The sequence below is a fragment of the Rhineura floridana genome, chromosome 3, assembly GCF_030035675.1.
Source record: "Rhineura floridana isolate rRhiFlo1 chromosome 3, rRhiFlo1.hap2, whole genome shotgun sequence".
Classification (NCBI taxonomy): domain Eukaryota; kingdom Metazoa; phylum Chordata; class Lepidosauria; order Squamata; family Rhineuridae; genus Rhineura; species Rhineura floridana.
Window position 1 is genome coordinate 171943181 of NC_084482.1, and position 16300 is coordinate 171959480.

General features: G+C 41.9%; 1 protein-coding gene across 5 annotated transcripts in view; it reads left to right on the plus strand.

The window, feature by feature from the left end:
- The window catches only part of PDZRN3 (PDZ domain containing ring finger 3), a 284005-nt gene that overhangs the window by 249917 nt on the left and 17788 nt on the right, over positions 1-16300 (plus strand). For all 5 annotated transcript variants that reach the window (XM_061618594.1, XM_061618593.1, XM_061618595.1 and 2 more), the window contains one exon: positions 936-1023. In XM_061618594.1, the coding sequence (XP_061474578.1) occupies positions 936-1023 (88 nt within the window). The remainder of the gene's footprint in view (positions 1-935; positions 1024-16300) is intronic.

Consider the following 16300-nt stretch of genomic DNA (forward strand, 5'->3'; position numbering starts at 1 on the left):
CGATACCCTGCCCCAGTGAGCAGTCTTGCTGCCACATTTTGCGCCAGCTGCAGCTTCCGGACCAACCTCAAGGGCAGCCCCACATAGAGCGCATTATAGTAATCCAGCCTGGAGGTTACCAGTGCATGGACAACAGTGGTCAGGCTATCCTTGTCCAGAAACAGGCACAGCTGTCTTACCAGCCAAAGCTGGTAAAAGGCACTCCTAGCCATTGAGGTGACCTGGGCCTCTAGTGACAAAAATGGAGCCAGGAGCGCTCCCAGACTGCGGACCTGCTCTGTCAGAGGGAGTATGACCCCATCCAAAGTGGGCAAGTGACCAATTGTATGAACTCGGGAACCACCAACCCACAGCGCCTCCGTCTTGCTAGGATTCAGACTCAGTTTATTGGTCCTGATCCAGCCCACCACCGAGTCCAGGCAGCCATCCAGGGCTTGCACAGCCTCTCCCTTTTGGAAGTTTAAACTTTTTAAATTAGCTACCCACTTCCAAAGCAAGCTCTTTCCAATAGAGAACACTGGTTGAGGCAAAGCTCTGACATCCTTCTTATTCAACACTCCCCTTTTACCCCCTCACAGGTTTATGATGGCACCATCCACAAAATATTACCCCCAAGCCTTACCTCCTTTGCATTTTTGTCTTTCCTGATGGTGAACAGCAGTACCACCACCTGGCTATGACAAACATTCCTCTCTCTCTAGTGGACCAGCCCTGCCTGGTTGGCCAATATGTTAAGGCAGCAGGATAGGGGTTTTTTATATTTGTTTGCTCTTTTGTTTAATGAGCTTACATCCTCAACACCATTGATCACATGCAGCACATCAGTCTGGATGTATATGTGACATATTAGTGATAATCTGCCATGAAGCTGAAGGAGGATTAATATGTTAATTAGAATGGGGAGTGATAACCTAAACCGTGCTTTATTTTCCTAGGCATTCATCAGGACACGAATACTATGACCCAAATGATTACATGGGAAGCATTCATCAAGAAATGGACAGAGAGGAGCTAGAATTAGAGGTATGAGTAATAAGTAGCCATTTAACATACAAAACATTTTATTCTATTTTCATGTGCCAAGGACTTAGCAGCTAATACGTTCATATTATGCACTTATATACTGGAAAATATATTTCTTCTGCAATTTGGTATACAGTCTGCAGGAAATTAGTGCTTATTAACTTTAATATGTAGTTAATTAAATGTTATGTAATTAAACAATTAGAGGCCATGTCCTCAACTGATATATAAGAAATCACAGCTATCCCCTGGTTTGTTTTAATTTTGAATGTAGTAACAAAAGCAAACTTTTATCCCTGAAATAGATTTCAAAGAAAAACTTGGCCTTTTTTATATATGTGTGTTTCTAGTCCTTGTAGATATGACATATTTGAAAGGTTCATGCAGTGTCTCCATTTGTTTATAGTGAAGTGCTTCTTTGTCCTGCATGGCTTTGTTATTATTCTCTCATAATCTCTAATCAAGATGTTTTCCTTGTTATCACATACAAAATAAATTCAAATAACAAGTGTAGTATAAAGTATGAAAGTAGAGCAGTGAAATACAAAAAAGACAAGTTGCAGAAATATTATGTGTCTAATTTAGCTTGAGCAAAATCACATTGGTGGATCCAGGGGAAGCTGGTCACACTTTGGTCTCATGGAAATCAATGAAACTTGTTAGTCATGACCAACTTGTTGCATGGACTCTAATGGGACTGAAACATGGCTAATTTTATCTGGCTCCAACTCCATGCTTTTGCTCAAACTAAATTAGGCAAATAAACAAGATTTCTATATCAATGAATAATGTAGCATGGCAAAATGTGGTTTCCTTGTTCACCTTTCCTTGGCCATGTAAGAGCTAGAATTATACAGCGCATCATTTTGTGAGGGTGGGAATTGGTAGGTGCCACTTACTGGAAGACCTCTAGCTTTCCTACCACCATATAGAGTGGTGGAGAAGGACAGGGGGAGTGCGACCCTGTTGTTCTTGCCTGATCTCTCAGCGACTTTCGATACCATTGACCATGGCATCCTTCTGGGCCGACTTGGTGAGATGGGTATTGGAGGCACTGTTTTACAGTGGTTCCTATCCTATCTCCAGGGTCGCTCTCAGAAAATAGCATTGGGTCTGTCTTTCAGCCCCCTGGCAGCTGTGCTGTGGGGTGCCGCAGGGTACCATCTTGTCCCCCATGCTGTTTAACATCTATATGGAGCAGTCATCAGGAGCTTTGGGGCGAGGTGTCAGCAGTATGCTGATGATACCCAGCTCTATTTCTCTGTAACATCTGAATCAGGAGAGGCTGTGCAAGCCCTTGACCGCTGCCTGGACTCTGTGGTGGGCTGGATGAGGGCCAATAAACTGAGTCTGAATCCTAGCAAGATGGAGGCGCTGTGGGTTGGTGGTTCCCAAGTTCAGATAATTGGTCAGTTGCCTGCTCTGGATGGGGTCGTACTCCCTCTGAGAGCAGATCCATAGCCTGGGGGTGCTCCTGGATCTATCTTTGTTGCTAGAGGCCCAGGTGACCTCAGTGGCTAGGAGTGCCTTTTACCAGCTTCGGTTGGTGAGACAGCTGCGGCCGTTTCTGGACTGGGATAGCCTGACCACTGTTGTCTACGCATTGGTAACCTCTAGGCTGGATTACTGTAATGCGCTCTATGTGGGGCTGCCCTTGAGGTTGGTCCAGAAGCTGCAGCTGGTGCAAAATGCAGCAGCAAGACTGCTCACTGGGGCAGGGTATCGCCAACATGTCACCCCACTGCTGAAAGAATTGCACTGGCTGCCCATTTGCTACCGGGCCAGGTTCAAGGTTCTAGTTTTAGCATACAAAGCCCTATACAGCTCGGGACCAGGATATCTGAAAGACCGTCTTACTCCTTACATACCCAGTCGATCACTGCGCTCTGCAAGTGAGGGCCTCCTGCAGATACCATCTTACCAGGAGGTTCGTTCTGCACAACATAGGAAACAGACCTTTAGTGTGGCGGCACCTACCCTGTGGAATTCCCTCCCCTTGAATATTAGGCAGGTGCCATCTCTGCTATCTTTTTGGCACCTTTTGAAGACTTTCCTCTTTCAACAAGCCTTTTAAGTTGAGACCTATCCCAGTCTGCATCTGTGTCAGAATTGTTTAATATGTTTTTTAATAATGTTTTTAACCCTTTTTAAAAGTTTTTTTAAAAAATGTTTTTAATGCTGTTTTGTTCTAATGTATTTTAACATCTGTTTTTATGATGTTTTAAAGTGTTTTAGTGCTTTTGTTTGCCGCCCTGGGCTCCTGCTGGGAGGAAGGGTGGGATACAAATTGAATAAATAAATAAATATAGCCACTGCCATACATCACTCTGCATAAATGCAAAGGTAAAAGAGCAGCTTCCCCACTCCACATCACTGGGGACCAAATTAACTGCTCATCCTCAGATGGCCAAGCTCTTTTATTCAGCAAACTGGGGGCACCCCTACGTACAGATGATGGATTTTCTGAAAACATTGAATGTGATCCACAGATCTCACCAGTTTCAGGACAGGAAGCTAAACTCAGAGAATCTCCAACCATCACTGAGATGTTATGGACGTGGCAGTAACTGTGCAACAGATCGTTGCTGTTGCCACTGCTCAAACGGTAGGACTGGTTAAGATGGCAGCAGTTTACATATGTGCTCTTCAGCTGCCAGTCTGTAACTAGCATGTGTGAGTCGAATCATTTCACAGCATTTGATAATTTTGACACTAAAAGAGTGCTTAGATTGTTAAAAAAAAGGAAAAACTCTATAGCAGGACTAGCTAAACATTAAGAAAATGTTTGCCACTTAATAGCATTTCTCTAAAAGCCTTTAAGAATCATTTCAAACCTGGGAGAGTAAGATCAATGGAAAAGGTCAAAGTGTAACAAACACTCAGGCAGCTTCTAGCTATATTGTTGGCTTATTGGCTGCAAAGGCACTTGTTTTCTTGACTCTAGTCGGAATGCTGAAAGGGAAGTAAAAATCAGACTGGACCACCTGAACTACTCTGTCCATTAAAAACACTCTGAATTCCAGTCCATCATCTAGGTTTTTATGGCCATCCTAACTCACAATTAATGACTTAACAGATATAGTCAACAAGTCCCCTGTGTAAATGACTATAGTTCTTGCTAGAATTCAATGAAATGCAGTAGAATTGCCTACCAATCCATCCAGGCTGATATTAGTCACAGGAATTGAGTATCTGCCAAGAATAGGCCGTTGAAGGCAAGAGTTCAGTATCAGAAGCTGGCATCTGGAGTTACAAGGAATTCAACCCTCAGGATATTATACAGCCGCTCTTAAAAACAAAAAACAAAAGAAGATGTCATGGCAGCATATCGACAGATTTCTAAATTTTACTTCTAAGTCTAACGCTGTAATTGGGACCATATCATATGTATCCATGTTGGTACACATATGAACCGCAAATCCCTTTAAAAATTAGCAAGGCAAGAGAGAAAGTGTGTTTCTTGTACATACTTCCTAAAAGGGTCATCACATCTTCAAGTAGATTTGCATGTATTTTCAACATAGAGAAGATTGGGATAGGGGTATTAAAAGTGATGTCTATACCTGAGGGTCACTTTCAGACAGTCTAGTTAATCTAAACTAACAGATATTATGACAACAAAAGCAGTGACTGCTTCTTCTGAGGGGTATAATATCATTAAATGCATTGCTGCAAATGAACCTTAGAACATGTGCCTTTATGTCTAGAGCACCATGTCCTAAAAAAAAGGAAAGACGTGAGAGCAGTAGAAGTACAGGTCAATCTACCATCAGCCTGATTTTGTACTTTTTGTTAATGAAATATGCAGAGTAACTCAGCGGTCTGAGCTGGATGTGCCAGTGTGTGTATTTACCTAGGAAGCAGGCTTTTATCCTGCATTTAAATCACAGAGACTTAAGATTTAGTAAAATAAGAAAAGGTACTTTATTTATAGAAATGCATAGTAGATGGGAAAGGCATACCTAGTTCTAACTAACTAAATAAGTTGGAGGCACAATGCTCAGACTTGGGTATTGCCCTCATGGTTCAGGAGAGAGAACAAAGACAAAGATGTCTCCTCTCTCCCCAGACAGTCGAAGAAGACGAAGGAGGGGCAAATAAGCCTCCCTGAGCATATGAGTCTACAAAGGCAGGAAGTTAGGTAGAGAAGAGCACAGGTAAAGGTAGGCAAGCCTAGCCAGCTGGAGGACACTAACTCTATCTTCCTTCTGGAAAGAAACAAAAGAACCCAAGGAGGAGTTGCTCTTGCCCCTACTTCCAACACTTCTGAGAAGTTTCTCAGATGTAAATTTAGCTGCATTCAGTGGGATTTATTCCCCAAAAGTCTGAATTTGATTCTGGCCTTAATTTCATTTCAAGAAGAACAGAGTGACACTAAAGATTTTAATGTCACATCATGAGTTGGGCATAACTGATACACTTCCTCAGATGTAAATCACTCAAGAAAACATGACACAAAATAATCCAGGCTGTCTCTGTGGGATCCTATTCTTTAGTTTTGTCTGTGCTCCATTATAGGGATGTGCATTTGGACACAGATTTGATATGGGTCTTCAGGATTTGCAAGTTGGAGCTTGTTGGCACCTTCACTTTCCTAGCTGTCCTGTATCTTCCTCATTGTACTACATGTTTGCAGCCATCTCAACCTAAGCACCTCAGTTTTTAGGGAGCAGAAGACCAAGGAGGTATCCAGATACTTTGAATTTGAATCTGAGAAAGTTCATAAAATCTGTTTGAGATCTAATTTTACCTAAACAAAAATGTAAAGCCTAATTGGAATTTAGAAATGCAGGTAAACCATCCAACTCTTTGAAGAACAATCATGATATTCTCAAAATGGAGAAAATTGGTACAGCTACCACCATGATGATAAAAGACGTCAAACAGATGGCAAAATGATAACAGATGACGAAGAAAAGGCAGAAGTGTTCAGTTCCTACTTTGGCTCAGTGTTCTCTCAAACAGGGTCTATGACCCTCCTGGAAAACATGAACTTGAAGGGGCAGGATTGCAACTTGAGATTGATAGACAAATGGTCAAGGAACACCTAAGCAATTTGAACGAGTTCAAATCTGCAGGGCCTGTTGAACTGCATCCTGGAATATCGATGGAACTGGCTGAAGAATTCTTGGAACCACTGTTTATTATCTTTGCGAAATCATGGAGGATGAGTGAAGTGCCAGATGACTGGATGTGGGCTAATGTTGTTCTATCTTCAAAAAGGGCAAAAAAAGGAACCTGAGAACTACAGACCAGTCAGCCTGACATCAATCCCTGGGAAAATCTGGAGAGGTCAATCTGTAAGCACCTTGAAAACAATGCAGTGATTACTAGAAGGCAACATGGATTTAACAAGAACAAATCCTGCCAGACTAATTTTATCTCATTTTTTTATCAGGCAACCTCCCTGGTTGACTGTAGGAATGCTATGGACGTAATATATCTTGATTTGGATACAAAGCTTTTGACAAAGTGCCCCATGATATTCTGATTAGCAAGATAGCTAAATGTAGGCTGGATAGAACAACTATCAGGGGAACCACAGTTGGCTACAGAATCATACCCAAAGGTGCTTATTAATGGTTCCTTTTCAAACTGGGAGGAGGTATTGAGCGGACTACCACAGGGCTCATATGGCTTGGATGAGAAAGTACAGGGAATGCTTATCAAATTTGCAGATGATACAAAATTGAGAAGGATAGCTAATACTCTGGAAGACAGAAACAAAATTCAAAGTGATCTTGATTGGCTGGAGCATTGGCTGAAAACAACAGAATGAAATTTAACAGGGATAAGTGCAAAGTTCTACATGTAGGGGTGAATCAAATGCACAGTTATAAGATGGGGATACTTGGCTCAACAATACTACATGCAAGAAGGGTCTCGGAATTGTTGGTGATCACAAGCTGAATATAATCCAACAGTGTGATTGTTGGAAGTGGGACAAGAGCACCTCCTGTTTTGTTCTTTTGTTTATGTTCCAGAAGGGAGATTGAGTTAGGGTCCTCCAGATGGCTAGGCTTGACTACCTTTACCTGTGATGCTGTGACTGACTGACTTCCATCATTAGACTGATATGCTTAGGGAAGCTTATCTGCCCCTCCTCCTTCTGCCCTTCCCTTCTTCTCTTCTTCATCTGTCCAAGAGAGAGGAGACACCTTTGTCTCTGCTCTCTCCCTCCTGAGCCATGAGAGTAACTCCTAAACCTGGGTGTTGCACCTCCATCTTAGTTAGTTAGTTAGAACTAGGTATGCCTTTCTATCTACTATGTATTTCTATAAATAAAGTAGCTTTTCTTATTTTATTAAGTCTTAAGTCTCAATGATCTCAATGCAGGGTAAAAGCCTGCTACTTAGGTAAACACACACACTGGCATGCACACATCTCAGACCATTGACAATCTCTGCTAATATCTATACAAATTTACATAACAAATGGTTACGGGCCCAGTAAACTAAGTTGAATTGCAAGTTGTGCCTAAAAGCTAAAAAGGCTGAATACTGTGTGTGATTTACAAAGGTAATCGAAGAAAGAGACTAGGCTAGAGAAAGAAAAACAGAACAAAAGATAGGAAAGGACGGCTGAAGAATCAACACTTAAGAGAAGCATCCCGAGGCTAGAGAAGGACAATTATGTGGTCTGGAGTCTTCGAATGACTGCAGTCCTGGAAGGAGAGGATCTGTATGAAATCCTGAGCGATCCTGAACCCTCAGCAGAGGATGCAACTGCTACAGCATCCTGGAGACCTAAGCATGCAAAAGTGAAATATCTTCTTATTTCTGCATTATAAGATGAGGCACTAAATGTTTGCATAGGATGTAAGAATGTGAACGAAATATGGCAGAAGCAAGAAGAAATATGACAGAAAGTCTGAAAATCATGTAATGTTCCTTTACAAGGAATTGTTTACTCTGAGAGAGGCAGAGACTCTCAATACACATCTAGAAAGGTTCACAGAACTGCTCCGAGAACTGGAGAGATGTGGGAGAAAAATTGATGATGACATGCAAAAAGCTCTCTCCGTGAATGTCATAAATTAATTGCTTATGTGCTAGAACAGACACACCAGAATATGAATCAAATTGTATCATATTTGAAGTACCAGGACTTTAAAGAGAGACAGGAACAAACTCTGTCTGAGAAGGCAAACCTTACTACAGGCAGAGATTGAAAAGACAGAGGGATGAGTCATTGCCCAAATCCACAAAAGGGCATAGACAAACACAGCAAAAGGGGTTTCATATGCAAATCTCCAAATCACCTTCAAAGAGATTGCAATAGGTGTCAGACAGGAGCAAAGCCTGACTTTAAACAAAGGCAAACTGAAAGGAGAAAAACTGCTGGGCAGACTAAAGTGAACGCTTCTAGTTACCATGTATCTGATGAAAGGAAAAATGATTATAAAAACTGATTTTTAATTGATTCAGGCTGTACAACCCACCTAATGAAAGATAAAAATTTGTTTAAGTATTTTAAAAACTATAAACAGGAAGTAAAAACTGCTTCTGGAGATACATTCCTTTCTCAAGGAATAGGCACGGTCCAACTGCTTTGCAAAATTCCAGAAGGCAAAAGACTTAAAAACTGCCTATATGTTCCAGATTTTAAAGACAACTTAGTAAGTGCTACTAAGATAATGGAACTGGGGGGTTAATTTTATATGAGTGGAGAATTTTGCCACATTCTAGATGAAGGAGAAATATTGCAAATTGAAAAATAGATTTTTGCATTTAAAATACCTTGAAGCTATGCATGCAAATATGGTCAAGGAAACCTGTAATTCTGGATGTTTGCATATTTGGCATAGAAGAATGGAATATGCCAGCTTAGCCAGAGTAAGTGCTCTAGAGAATGAGAATTTGGCTAGAGGCATTAAAATGAGACAATACAAATGCACAGAAAGATGTGAGTGCTGTATAAAGACAAAGAGTGTGAAACCAAAATTTCCTAAGAAAAGTGAGAGGAAAACAAAAAAGCCTCTAGAATTAATTCACACATCTTTGTGGGCCAATGAAGGTGCCATCCCAGGGTGGAAATTGATACATGCTGACTTTTATAGATGACTACTCAAGGTATACTACAATGTACCTGCTAAAAGAGAAAAGTCAAGTACTTCAAAAATTGAAGGACTGTGTCAGAATTGTGTCCAACAAATTTAGCAGAAAGGCACAGATCATAAGATCTGACAATGGAGGAGAATATGTGTCTAGGGCTATGCAGAACTTTCTCCATGAGGAAGGCATAGAGCACCAGACTACAGTTGTTTACAGTCCAGAACAGAATGGGGTCACAGAACGCATGAACAGGACGCTTGGACAGATGATTTGTTCCTTGGAAGATGCACAGTTACCACAAAAGTACTGGGGAGAAGGAGCAGTTACTGCCACGTATTTGCAGAACCAACTTTCTGCATCTGCAACCAACAAAACAGCATTTGAACTATGGCATGATAGGACATCAAGCGTGTCTCACCTTCGTGTATTCGGGGGCCTTTGCGCACATCCCGACACAAAAGAGGTCAAAACTTGACAACACTGCCAAGGAAGTAATATTCATTGGATATTCTTTAACACAGAAGGGATATCGAGTCATAGATCCCAAAACTGGTGAAGTTGGAGTATACAGAGCTGTCCACTTTGATGAGGAAAGCACGCACACCAGCCAGAAGGGGCACCACACCAAACAGATGACAGCAAAAAGGAAGAAGAAGCTCAGTTATTCTTCCACCACAGAAGGCATGACAATAATACACCTGCAGAGGAAGGCGAGGAGTCTGAGCCAGAACAGGCAACGGAGCCAGAAGGGGCAGCCGAAGCACCAGCACCCAGCACCCAGACACTCTGAACACACAAACAGAGGTGTCCCACCAGAGAGACTTGCTTACCTCATGAGAGATGAACTTCCAGAACCAGAGACCTGGAAAGAGATTGAAGCCTTACCCAAAGCTGAAGCTGAGAGGCGGAGGCAGGCAGCCAATGAAGAGCTGGAAGCACTACACAAAAATAAAATTTGGACACTGACCAAGCTTCCTCAAGAAAGGAAAGCTGTAGGCTACAAGAGGAAATTCAAGAAAAAGCCAGATGCTAAAGGAAACATCGACAGATACAAAACAAGCCATCAGAGAACATCTGTATATCAATAGTTACCAGGCCAGATGTGGTGGTAGCAGATGTGGTGGTAGCAGTGGTAGCAGTGCCAAAAACCAGCTCGCCAACCAAGAAGGACTGGGAAGCAATAAAGATAATGGTGAGATATCTAAAGGGCACTACAACCATGAAACTGAAGCTAGCAGGTACCCAAGATCCCAAACTAGTGGGATATGCAAAGCCTACTTGAACCATTCAAAGATTTAGGCATCTCTATACATGGGCCTGTTGTGATGCATGAGGACAACCAAGGATGCAACAGACTCATGGAGTCAGAAGGGGTGAGTTCATGAACCAAGCACATAGACGTGAAGCACCATTTCATTAGAGATACCTACTGCAGAGGACTACTCAAGATGGAGTATTGTCCAACAGAAGACATGACTGCAGACGCTCTCACGAAGGTGTTGGGCAAAGTCACACATTGTAAGCTGTGAGACAAGATGAACCTCGTGGGCTCAGACCATTGACAATCTCTGCTAATATCTATACAAATTTACATAACAGTGATGTGGCTGCAAAAAAGGCAAATGCTATTTTAGGCTGCGTTAACAGAAAGATAGTTTCCAAATTGCGCGAAGTATTAGTTCCCCTCTGTTCGACACTGGTTAGGCCTCATCTTGAGTACTGCATTCAATTCTGGACACCATACTTTAAGATGGTTGCAGACAAACTGGAACAGATTTAGAGGAAGGCAACAAGGATTATTAGGAGACTGAAAACAAAGCTGTATGAGTAGGGACTGAAAGAACTGGGCATGTTTATCCTTGAGAAGAGAAGACTGAGAGGAGATATGATAGCACTCTTCAAGTACTTGAATAGTTGCCACATAGAGGAGGGCCAGGATCTCTTCTCGATTGTCCCAGAGTGCAGGACATGGAATAATGGGCTCAAGTTACAGGAAGCCAGATTTCAACTGAACATCAGGAAAAACTTCCTAACTGTTAGAGCAGTACAACAATGGAACCAATGACCTAGGGAGGTGGTGGGCACGGGAGGCATTCAAGAGGCAGCTGGACAGTCAGCTGCTGAGTATGCGTGAAGTTGGAAGGGGTTGGACTCAATGTCCTTCTAGGCCCCTTCCATCTCTACGATTCTACCCCACAGCTTCCTTTTACCTTATTTCGCCAGATTCAACATCTCTGTTGTGGTGGTGTTGTTGTTTTCTATTTCCTTGTCCAAATGATAGCATCGTCAGGCCTAGTTCATGCAGACTTTACTTTCTCTATTCAATGGAAAGTAAATGCAATTTTCTTCCATTTTAAACCCTATGCTCTCAGTAGTGGATAAATTGCATGGGGCAAATTTCACACTTTTCGTGGAAATATACTATGCAAATGCCAGTATATTTCCATGGTAAAGTATGGAAGACGTAAACATTTCTGAGAACCCTAATCAGGATAACATTCCCATATGCATGTAAACAGGGTAAATATATATAGATGTACCAGTGTGGTGTAGTGGTTAAGGTGTTGGACTACGACGTGGAAGACCAGGGTTCAAATCCCCACACAGCCATGAAGTTCACTGGGTGACTTTGGGCTAGTCACTACCTCTGAGCCTCAGAGGAAGGCAATGGTAAACCACCTCTGAATACTGCTTACTATGAAAACCCTATTCATAGGGTTGCCTTAAGTCAGAATCGACTTGAAGGCAGTCCATTTCCATTTTCATGAAATCTGTGCTTCACATTTTGCTGCAGGAAACATCAGTGTATGTGCAGCAAACATGTTTTCTGATGAGACTCTTTATCGGAATACAGTCTTACAATATCAAATGTCTGTCTGACAAAATAGGGGAAAGCACCTAGGTTCAATATCTTATAGCCCCACTCACTCCAGAGAGCAAGGGAAATTCATTTCCAATACAAGCACTTATTTGTGTCCTTTTGAAAAGTTAAACTGCCCCAACAGAAGATTGTTTGCAACACAATATAATAATCTGTTGAGCACAAATCACCTTTTGAGTATACAGAAGCTACTTTGCTCTTATCTTTTGTTTTGAAATCTTACTGTTATGAATGGCCACAGGCATAATAATATAACACATTACTGTATTCTTGTCTCACTGTAAATAGCACTTGTATTTTAGTATTCAGGTTGTTTAGCTTTCGTTATCTGCTGCCATTTGGCATAGGGCCAGAATAATTTTATGTAATTGTCTTGCATCCATTGCAAATTCAGAGATCTCATATCTGCACATGCTTTGGTTTTATCAGAGCTCTACATAAGAAAAGGATAATCTACATCTCAAAAAGTTATGTTAATGCTTACTCATAACACTTATAATATGTATCGTCTTTAGATCATTCCTGACTTCTAAGACAATTAGGGTACAATCATCCTTCACAATGGCTGCACATGCTGCATTCACTCCAGTAGGCCTGCAGTGGATCTCTGTGCATATTCTAAGCTGTAATAGCATAATACATGGCATTTCTCTTACACTGCAGCTTGCTACAGCCACATTTATTAATGTGAAGACATGTTCGGGATTAGGATGTGAAACATATAACTATATCTGTAGAGACTGTGAATTCAAGTCCTGTTTGCATTCACTGCAGAAACCCCCTTCACTTGTGGTCTTTGTGCCAGTCAGTATTCAAGTAGACGTTCTCTTAGTGGCTTTCTTGGTGCCATAGGACATGAAAAATCTATACACCTTTAGCCATGTTAACCAAAATATTGTATTATTACTTTTTGAGAAGCAAGTACAAGTCTGTGAATTATTCTGTGTAATGATAATGAACATCTTAGTACTTACAGGGTTTTATTTTTTTTAAGCAAAAAAGTCTGTTCCAAAAAGTACTCTGGAAATGAAAATTTTTCTTTGTTTCGATGCTTTTAACATTTATAGAGTTGATGTCCATAAAATCTTTTGAAGTTTTATGATTATATTAAAACTTTATTGAGGCGTAGGCAACTAGGAAACAGCTATTCTTCTTTCTATGCACACAAAATTATCATATCTCGGCTAGCATCAAATCCCAGTTATTTCTACTTCTAACAAGGGCGGGGGGATAGGACCCAAGGGTGAGTCTACATCTAATCACTCATAAAAATTCAGGTACTAAACACCTGCTCTTAGTGTCTGAAGGGAATTTTTTAGAAAGACCATTTGCCTGAGTACTATTTTCTCAGATGTGTTTGTGTGTCTGTGTATTTTTGATATTTCTCAAGTGATTTTCCTGCAAACAGTATATCCCAAACAGAAAAGCATAAAAGGGGGTGGGGATGTGATGCATTCTGGTTTTCAAGCATATTGAAAACCTCAACCTCACTGTTGAAATACATGAGAATGAAATCAAAAGCATAAGATACTAAAGCATTTTTGAAAGATAAAACTTGACCTCAGTTCTAAAAAATACTTCTTGATTTATACACTTGAATATGGTTGGATTAGCTCAGATTGTGTTTATTATACAGCCACAAGAGTGGCTGTATACTATAGTCAGAATGGATTTTTCTCATTCCACAATGTTAAATTGAAAATGCCCCCATGCCATTCTGATGCTTCCCATAAGCTCATTTCAAAACAAAACCTTACAAAACTTATCGTCCTGAACTCAGAAATGTTTGCTTAACAACCCTCTAAATTTTCATGGCGATACACAAAACAGTCAGAGAGAATCAAAAGTTCAAAGTGTAAAGAGAGAGAAAGAGAAACCAGACCCTTTTTGGACTTTTTTCTGTCAGAGTTCTCATAATCTGTTGAAATTAATTAAAAATCAGCCATGTTCACAGAGTACCTGTACTCCTATTACTGATCTTGCCACATACTCTGACCTTCATCTTCCGCAGTTTAAACATTAAAAAAATACCTGGCTGATTTTTAATTAATTTAAGTAATTTTGCATTGAACTCAATTACAATGTAGGGCATGCTCAATAAGAACCAACTATCAGTGTTCTAAAAGCCAAACTCATGGCTACTTGCCTAATCAGCAGGACACACCCACACCAGACCTTTTTTTCCCTTTATACAGTCATGGCTTCCCCCAAAGAATCATGGGAAGCGTAGTCTCTGAAGGGTGCTGAGAGAAGACTCCTATTCCCCTAACAGAGCTCCACTGGCCAGAGTGGTTTAACAGTCAGCCGCTCTGACTAAAGGTCTGTGAGGGGAACAGAGCCTCTCTTAGCAACTCTCAGCACCCTTTAGTAACTACACATCCCAGGATTATTTGGGAAAAGCCAGGACTGTCTAAAGTGAAATTAAGGCCTGCTGTGGATGTGGCCGGGGACAGTTTTAGTTTAAATTTGGGTGGGAGGCTACTTGTGCCTGCTGTAGAATAAAAAGGTAGGGGAAATGCTGAAAAACAATGATACTATTCACAATGTTGTTTTTTGGAAAGGAAAGGGGCTTCCCCTCTGCCAAGTGCCCACCCACCCAGTCTCATCCACTCCACTCCCCTTCGTGCCCTCTTCCTACCCCTGCCCCTCCCCCAGGTCAGTTTCACCTATCCTAAGCATGATTGCACAGGAGTAAATCCCACTGAACTCAATAAGCGTGCAAATGATCAAACCTGCCCTCCCTCCCTCCTATCTCCTTCCTCTTGCACCTTCCCCCCTTCCATCACTCCTCCTTCCCCTCTCCCATCCCATTCCAATCCCCCCTTCTGCTTCCCCTCCCCTCCGCCCTCCACTTTTGGTCTTCAGAATATATATAGATCACAAAATATTTCCTCATTGAATCTACCGCTTCTGAAGAGGAGCAGGGCAACAAAGTGGGTTAAGAACACGCCTTGTAACTGGGATCCTGGAAATCAAGCCTCTGATTACTAGCTCTTTGCAAGTCTGCGGATCAGGAAGAGTCAGCATTTCTGCAGAGCATTCCAGGGATAGTAAGCCATTTCTAGAGCTGACTACGCAGTATCTGCATTTCTGCAATTTATTTCTCATCAAGCCCCTGCTGTGGAGACAATATTATCTTCAGCTGTTGGCGCTGGGGGAGGTTCCTATGTTTTTCCCTGAATACACAACCCAATGGTAAAGATGGCATCTTTGGTGTTATCCCTCAGGAGATGAGGGCTCTAGTCTAGTCTCACCATCCTGTTGTTGACTGGGACAGGGTTAGAGGAAACTTTAGGGAATATGTATAGTTCACCCCTTTAATTACCAATCGGACATGAACAACATGAGAGTCATCAGGGTTGGAGACGTGATGCCCACTTATCGTTTGTTTGGAGGCTATGTCATTTCTTTTCCAGAGATGGTGGTTGAGATGCGTATTTGACATGGTATGATAGGTTGTAGTTTCGAAGCATTTATATTTGATTGTAGAGGTCTGGGGAACCCTGTAAAGTGTACTAGGTTGACAAAAATCCATCTAAAAGAGCATCGTGATGTTTAGTACTACAAGAAGCACTCCAAAGGATTAACCTTGCCTTCCCCAACTTGGTCCCCTGCAGATGTTTTGAACAACAGCTCCCATTATCCCTGAGCATAGGACACCCTGGCCAAGGCTGATAAGAGTTATAGTCCAACATAAGGAGGGTCCTTGGAAAATCAGAGGCATGTCAGAATTTGGCTTATAAGTATCAGTCACATGTTACCCAATTCTTCCAAGCTACACAGGAAGTGGATTGGACTGTGAAATACCAACCCAAATTGTGTTTGCATTTTTACAGATTTGTAGGGCAGTTCAATATCTCAGAGAGGAGATTAGGGCTCCTGCTCCCCTGGTCCATTCACTGTGGCTGTCCAATTCCCCTGCTTTTTAAAGTTTGATAGAAATATCTGTTGGCTATACAGTAGGGCCCCGCTGTTTGGTGCCCCGCTTTTCGGTGTTCCACTAGTATGGCAGCACCAGCGGGGCAATCAGCTGTAGAGCGGGGAGCTCCAGCCACCACTCTCCAGCTGACAGCAATCAGCTGTAGCGCATGAGCTCCCCACACTACAGCTGACTGCACGCTACAGCTGTAACGTGGGCAGCTCACATGCTACAGCTGATCGCTGTCAACTGGAGCGTGGGGAGGTTGCATGCTACAGCTGATCGCTGACAGCTGGAGCACAGTGGCTAGAATACAGTAGGGGTCCACTTTCTGGCAGTTTTCACTTTTCAGTGGGGACCTGGAATATAACCTGCGGTATGAGTGGAGCCCTACTGTAGGTACGTTCTTAAACCGCAAGGTTT